Consider the following 8,144-nt stretch of genomic DNA (forward strand, 5'->3'; position numbering starts at 1 on the left):
ACTAAATTTTCTGCACTTTGGTTGTGTGGTAGATTTATATGTTACATAATTGTCACCCTGAAATATCATGATATTATCTTAGGGCCATATCGCCCACCCTTAGCCATTAATAAAATAACTAGTTATCACATTCTTCATATTTTACAGTTGATTAGAAAATTAAATATAATCAATAGTGTACCATTAAGCTGCAAAATCTGTCCTCTGCATTCTTTACAAAAATGTTTTAAATCTATTGATGCTGAACATAGTGTATCTCTAACCTATTTTTTCATTCTATTTGTCCATGATCTAATGATGCTCTCCTGATAAACTATCAGTGCTCGTTTTAGAAACAAAACTCTTAAAAACACCGTTTAAAAATATCTTATTAATATCAGGTTTATTCTTTACTCTGGGCTCTATTGTGTCACTCTGTGCTCTATAAAAAGTATTAAAGAAAAAACTTGGTACGTTGATTTCTGAACACATCACCACTAATTTAATTAGTTGAAAAGTTACACTGAATACAAGCTTCACTGGTCAGAATCAAAATCAGACCCTGCCCACCATCACAAAACACGCTCTCACCACTGATTAAGACAAAGGCACTAAATAACACACAGAGGCTGTCAACCTCAATCCTGGTGCACTGACGACATACAGCAGCTGGTAAAGGTCAGTGTCTACACCCAAAGGAAACATACACCATTACGCCACACACTCAGTTCATACTTTAATGAGAACTCCACACAAGAGAATCTACAAAGAGTCAAGAACAGACTCTTTTCTTCTTATTCTTCACGTGGGCACATAGGGGATAAGCAATGATGGCCTTGTGCTTTCCTGGTGGGCACTAAAACACACAAGCACAGGCGTACACACAGACACTGCTTTCATTCACACACTAAAGGAAGCAGTGCAGGACCAGACAGCCGCAACGGGACATTTATCAGAACTGAAAACACACTCAACTATGCAGGTCAGGTTTTCCACTCTCTAGTGGACATACAGAAAACCATGAGCCACCTTTCCCACACCCCAAGATGTCATTTGGCCTTTAAAATCTCTCTCTCACACACACACACGCACACTCAATAATCTGCTCTTCACTCTAGCTCTTATTTAGCACTGCACACTGTTTGGAGAAAAAGCAATACAATACACAAAAATAACATTCATAATCTGGGCCCTCGTGGCAAGGGAAAGAGGTCAAACCATGATTTAGATTCCAGAACAGCTTTTCAGCGTGGCTTTGGCTTCAGCAACGTTGGAACACTCGATTTTAAACCTGAAACTGCAATATCGAAGGAGCTCAGCAGCATGAGGAAGACTACAGGGTTGTACCTACCTGACGCGGGACATATTTGGACACCTCCTTACATGTGAGTGAAAGAGAGCCTTTGAGAGAGAAGCAGAGGGTGAGAAAGTGTGCCAGGCCCAATTTTCAACTGAAAAGGCCTTTTGTACCTCAGCTCCTCCCTCACCTAGAACCTAGAGTAAGGCCCAGCTATTTCCACCTTACACCACCAGCATCATAACTAGCATCTTATGCCTGCTAGCAGAAGTTAAACAAGAAATAGAATAAGGAAAATGCCATTTTTTTAAGGAAAGTTGTTTTTCCTACCTTCTCATTTAGCAGAGATGCAGCTGTCCATTCCAACATTGAGGGTGCTTCAGGTCCACTTTGTCAGGTCCAGGCCAGGTTCAGATCTTCAGAAATTGTCCTGTGATGATCCCATCAAAGCCCCTCACTGAAAATCCAGACTTCAGGTGTATAAAAACGCCAGCAGCCCTGCTGTGTCTGGTCCACTCATAGCAGAGCATTACACACGTCACAATCATGCCAATGTCATTGCAGCGCTAGAAACGATACACCACCAAAATCATCCCTGCCCTGTGGTGGTTTTGAAGGGTTTCTGAATCCTGAAGTACAGCATGAAAGAGGGCTAACAAAGCATCCAGAACAATAGAGTAAATACAGCCTGCAGTTGTAGAATTAGAAAAGTGAAAGCGCATGGAAAGTGGAGCTTATAAAACAGACAATGAGTGTCACATATTAGCTTGGCCCCCCTTTTACTGAACTCAACTGAACCCAATAGAGTAATATTAGAGAACATTTCATCGCTATCAAAATTATAATATCAGGATTTTTACATTTCTATTATCATTTCAACAAAACCGCTGTCCTTGAAGTTTCTGAAAATTTCATGATAAATGGGCCACATTATATGGAAATTGAAATGCTCAGTAATTATTTTATAATAAAATGAAATCTTTTTAATTTGACTCCCACTGAAAGTAAACAACTATTGTCCTTCTCCTGTAAAGTTGGTACCTTGGAGACACAGGATCTGCTTTGTGGTCTAGCCTCTATTAAAGTTTGTATACATTGTTGCTTCCAGGAGAAAAATGAACAAACACAAATGAACAGAAGAAAGTGAGAGAATATCTAGAGCAGTGTGAACAAAAAAGAATATCATAGAATACGAGAAAATATAGCGGAAGATGAAACACTGAACATGGCAAGAATATGTGAAAGAGGAGAGATTATTCTAGAGCAGTGTAAATGGGCTAGCTCGTGGAACTGCTAGTGCTAGGACCCCAAGAACAGTTTACTCTTAAAGTCTAGACGTCCTTTTTCAGACATTTTGGGATCAATATTTAGTCCAGAGCTTAGATTTAATTCCAAATAGAGATATTTGCATGCCTTAAAATATGGCTGCCATTTGATGCTGAGTAAGTTAGACTAACATCGTGGTGTTGGCCACTGGAGTAGGTTGGGGTCTGGACTGGCTGGGACCCAGAGATTGGGGTGGGGTGTTGTTTTTGTGTTTATGTGTATTTGTTGTGTGGCGACAGTTGTTGGTCCGGGGCTTACCCTCTGCATGTCTTCTGGCGTATGGTGCAGCTGGATCTCACTACACATCTAAGCACAAATACTTCCAGTGTGTCATTCTAAGGGCACTACAACAAAATTTGTTTAGCTGTATGGCTCTGTCTCAATCCCCCATCTGTGTTCGTCACATCTGGTGTCAGAAATGGGACTGCCCCCATATGACCAGAGATAAATCGCGTGGAACATGAGGAGTTCCACGGATGGATTGGTAAGCTGACTAACGGGGTAAAATGGAAAAAGATTGAGCAGCTGGGGGCCAAGCGGGCCTGTGGTGACACAGTGAATGATGGCGGTACCTGCCAGAAAAAGAGTGACACAGCAAACCACCGATAGTAATGGTGGCAAGAAGAGAAGGATCATGACACTCGCCAGCGACAGCACAAAGAGAGAAGTGACAACACACGAAGGCATTGAGGTGGCCGCATATGGCAAAGCTGAGATGGCGCACAACTATGGTTGGCAACCGTCCGGTAAATCTCAGAATCGTCCCGTATTTTTGAGGTTACACTGTTAAAACGATGTTTGGTTTGAGACAGGTAATCCCCAGCCCTTAGCTGGAGGGAGGGGCTAATACTCCACGGCTCCTAAACAAAGAATGCGCTTCTCATTTGTCGTCACTTTCATTTAGCCAATCAGCAGCCAGACTGTCCACCATTTAGTCCTGCAGCCATTGGGGTCACAGTTCCTCCTACAGGGGTTATGTTTTGCTGCGGCGCTGAGGACCAAACCTGCCAAAATAAATATATCATAATATAATGATAATATATAAATAAGTTTTAAAAACTCAGAGAAATAATAAAACCATACATATATTAAAATGTCTGTTTACTTGCATGTGTATTTAATTTACTCTCTCTCTTGTTTAAATTTTTTTTATTATATATATATATATATATATATATATAATTGAGGCAAGCAGCTGTTTCTATGAGCTGTTCAAATCCGACCCCAAACTTCGCCCCAACACAACTGCTCTGTTCTGGACTTGACTGTTAAGCCTGAATGTGAAAAACACGCCCCCTTCAAAAAAAATCTATCTTAAATTTTAAAAATAAATAAACCAATCAATAAAGAAATTAATAAAAATAGTAAATAATACAGAAATAAATATATAATAAATAAATGCAAATTATGCATAAATTTATAAATTATATTATACCCTGGGGGCAGCATGGTGGTGCAGCAGGTAGTGTCACAGTCACACTGCTCCAGGGACCTGGAGGTTGGGGGTTCAAGTCATGCTCTGGGTGACTGTCTGTGAGGAGTTTGGTGTGTTCTCCCCGTGTCCATGTGGGTTTCCTCCCACAGTCCAAAAACACACATTGGTAGGTGCATTGGCAACTCAAGTGTCCGTAGGTATGAGTGAGTGAGTGTGTGTGTGTGTGTTGCCATGTGAAGGACTGGCACTCCCTCCAGGATGTGTTGCTGTTTTGTGCCCAATGATCCCGGGTAGGCAGCAGGTCAGTGTTGAAAAATTGCTTTCACGTAGAACCAATGTTAGCACCATGTCCTGGAGAAACTATATTTAATTTTTCCCTCAAAAGTCTGACTGACAATTACTATCAAAATAATTCTTTATGCATAAAAATTGTATTAGATAATTTCATATAAGATTAAAAATTCATTCATTATCTGTAACCACTTATCCAGTCCAGGGTCGTGGTGAGTCCAGAGCCTACCTGGAATCATTGGGTACAAGGCAGGAATATACCCTGGAGGGGGCGCCAGTCCTTCACAGGGCCACACACACACCCCTACAGACACTTTTGAGTCACCAATCCACCTACCAACATGTGTTTTTGGACTGTGGGAGGAAACCAGAGCACCCAGAGGAAACCCATGCGGACACAGGGAGAACACACCAACTCCTCACAGACAGTCACCCAGAGCAGGAATCGAACCCACAACCTCCAGGTCCCTGGAGCTGTGTGACTGTGACACTACCAGCTGCACCACCGTGCCACCCAAGATTAAAAATAATATTAGTAAAATATACTTAGAGTGTAGGACAAATACAGTCCTAAATAAACAAACTAGTCTGTATATTAATCATAGGACATAACAGTAAACCAATGGCAGCAAATGTGTTTTACCATAACAAATTAATGATGTTTTTACTGGATATATAACTTTAATGTGGTAAGACATCTTAGACAGATAAGATGCTTACACTTCAGATATCATTGTAATTAATGAACAATTAAAAATAATACAGCATTTATACAGTAGAAGAGTATTTGCAAAATACTTGGACAGATTCTGCTTCGCCGCTGCTCAGAAAGACACCCCTGGGCCTCACATTCCTTAATTCAATTTCAGAAAGTTGGCAACCTTACATCCTGCAGAAGATGCAGCTGCAATGGCCCAGGGCCATCAAGGAGAGTGTTGGCTATGAAGATGGCACCTCTCTATGTTCCACACTACAACAGTAAAAGTGAATGGAAATCAGATTTCCAAGTCTCCACTACTATTCTTGGACAGCAGCCCATCTCTGTGTGGTGTTGCAAGCAAAAGACAAATGAACTCTAGTAGATTTACCACCAGAGCTTCGTGGTGATTGAGCAGAGCTGATCAGAGACATTTCTGACAGAGCACTGCCTTGCCTTTGCATGAGTTGTGGCTTGCTCCTACGCAGGATACGTGTATCCTTGGTGCAGATTTCTTGTAGGCAGCTGGGACAGTGTTGATCCTTAAGGAGCAGACACAGGCAGCTGTGTCATTCAAGGCAGCAGAAAACATGGGCAGCCATCGCAGCAAACATGTTACTGAACCCTATTTCCCATGCTGTTAATGCAAGCAAGGGACTGGGGCTGTGGCTGGGCCAAATGGACTAAGCATCACACAAGTTAGTGACCAAGGCCCTTTGAGCCAGATGGGACAGTCTCCTCATCCAGAATTATTGCCAGCATGGGTGCATTCTGCCATTAACTGTGGGCCTGTTTGGCACCGGCCACTGGACTAAGGAGGGGCCTTGACTTGCTGGGATTCCCAACATGCATTGTGGCACCTCCCCTAGGACAGTTTTGGGGGGTTGATTAGGGTATTTTACCATTTTGTTGTGCGTTATGTGGATGGGGTATTTTATTCATTCATTGTCTATAACTGTTTATCCAGTTCAGGGTCGTGGTGGGTACAGAGCCTACCCGGAATCACTGGGCGTAAGGCAGGAACACACTCTGGAGGGGGCATCAGTCCATCACAGGGCCACACATTCACACCTATGGACACTTTTGAGTCGCCAATCCACCTACCAGCATGTGTTTTGGACCGTTGGAGGAAACCCATGTGAACACAGGGAGAACACCCTAAACTCCTCACAGGGTTTTTTTATTGTATTTGTGTGTGTTTTGATGGGTGTGGACTTGGTATTGTCTAACGCCACAAAAGATGTGCACTATATTGTGCGCACCCATGGATCTCGCTACACAGTAAACCCTAATGTTCAAAGTAATTAACCGATTGAGTGATTCCAACTTAAAATATACTGAAAGGTTTCACAACAATTGTTTAAACAATTCAGTTTCCTTGAACTATTTCTTCTTTTTGAGTTTGTGAAACTGTACAGTTTTGAATTAGCAGAGGCTTGTTTGTGGTTTAAAAATATGGATATGAGAGGTTTAACTCAATATAAACGTTATCAGTTTATGAAGCATGTTGTATGAAGTCACAGACATAGCATCAGTGCAGGAGCTTTCAACCGAGATGGCGGATGGTCTGGGCTTCACTGCTTTTAGTGAATTTGGACAGGTTCATTTATTTATTTAAGGGCAAGTGGCAGCAATGCAACAAAGAGAATCACTGTCACATAGCTCAAGAGTCCTGGGGTCATGGGTTTGAGACCCTTAAAAATGTAAAGACCTCATTCTAGCTAAACTCTGATTGTCAGCGAAGTAACACTTAACATTAACTTTTCAAACAGCCCAAGGATTTAATTAGTCATAATACTTATTTCTATGTCCTTGGATATAAATGGTTGAAATATTGTGCATCATTTTATTCATTCCATAAATCTTATAAACCCCCATCCAGTGAAAATCAAGTTTTTAACCTGTTCGTATGCAGTTGTTTATACAATAGATATTTCCATTCTGAAACTACAGCATTAAAGACTGTCAAAAGGGGGAAATCAACATCATGATTTCTTCATAAACCTGAGGAAGTTGTGAAATTTCAAGCCGCAGCCCAGAGAGGGCATGGAGATAGAGGTGGAGTTTGGCACATTCATCGTCCCATGTGTGTCAAATAATCATAAAATTGTAGTTATATCTAAGCCTTTTTTTGGCATTAGTAGATATTATTTAGATGAAGAAATGTACTTTCGATGAACACAGGTGTTTTAAGTTGTTTAATCAATGGCTAGATTAGGAGCTTCACATAATGTACTTTTATATTTGTTAATTTTATTTTGTTTCCCCTGAAATGTAAGATCTTTTTGAATGGCTGATAGGTCGTTGGACGAGAGTAGAGCTTTTACTCAAAGGGGAGGGGCTTAAAAGCTGGGTGGGGTTGAAGTCCTGTCGAAATGGTTCGTAACCGGTACCAATCCCCTCCCCTCTTTTACTTTTCTTCATTAATCGCCTGTTCTGCTTCACTCCGAGGCCGGATAAGTATCACGGGCTGATCTCTGGGCTTATCCCTCTCACCAACTCGTGATCCAGCTGCTCTACATTTATTCAATCTTAACAGACCTAAAAAAACAACGGTTTGACAAGAGTGATGAAATGAGTTCTAAAACGCTCATGTCCGGCGAATTATTAAAATGAAGGACAACAGCGCCATCGTGTGGCCATAAAGGAAATTCACTGCACAGCTAACAGAAGAATTGCCCAGAAACACACACTGTCCGCATTATTACATTACCAACGTTGCATTTATTATCCATTTAATCAACCTCGCTTACCATACTTTTATAGATCTCTAATGGCAGAGTATAATCGATCTGTTCCTCTGGATGCTAGTTTTCCCTCCTTTCATCCTGTCCATCAATAGACAGGACCTCAAGAGAACCTCATGTCACTGCTGCACTGAGAATAGTCCCCCCTGCCTTGTCTGATCCACTCGTACCAGCACACTCACCAACACCTCCACATCAGTGTCATGGCACCGGTGAAAATGATCCAGCAACCAAATCATACCTGCTCTGTGGAGGTCCTGACCAAGGAGAAGGGTGAAAGGGGGAGATCAAATATGCAGAGAAACAGATGGACTACAGTCTGCAATCGTAGAAATAGAAAGGGCTCCTGTATGGTTAATGGTGCTTATAAAA

General features: G+C 41.6%; 1 protein-coding gene across 6 annotated transcripts in view; it reads right to left on the reverse strand.

Moving 5' to 3' along the window:
• The window catches only part of LOC136699222 (potassium voltage-gated channel subfamily KQT member 4), a 60,214-nt gene extending 56,908 nt beyond the window's left edge, over nucleotides 1-3,306 (reverse strand). For 3 of the 6 annotated variants that reach the window (XM_066673756.1, XM_066673757.1, XM_066673752.1), the window contains exon 1: nucleotides 1,331-1,405. In XM_066673756.1, coding sequence (XP_066529853.1) covers nucleotides 1,331-1,344 — 14 coding nt within the window. In that variant the 5' untranslated portion in view covers nucleotides 1,345-1,405. Of the gene's footprint in view, nucleotides 1-1,330; nucleotides 1,406-1,606; nucleotides 2,064-2,860 lie in introns of those variants that run through there. The other 3 variants (XM_066673755.1, XM_066673754.1, XM_066673753.1) reach the window with 3 other exon arrangements.
• Nucleotides 3,307-8,144: the final 4,838 nt, after the last annotated feature.

The sequence above is a fragment of the Hoplias malabaricus genome, chromosome 6, assembly GCF_029633855.1.
Source record: "Hoplias malabaricus isolate fHopMal1 chromosome 6, fHopMal1.hap1, whole genome shotgun sequence".
Lineage (NCBI taxonomy): Eukaryota > Metazoa > Chordata > Actinopteri > Characiformes > Erythrinidae > Hoplias > Hoplias malabaricus.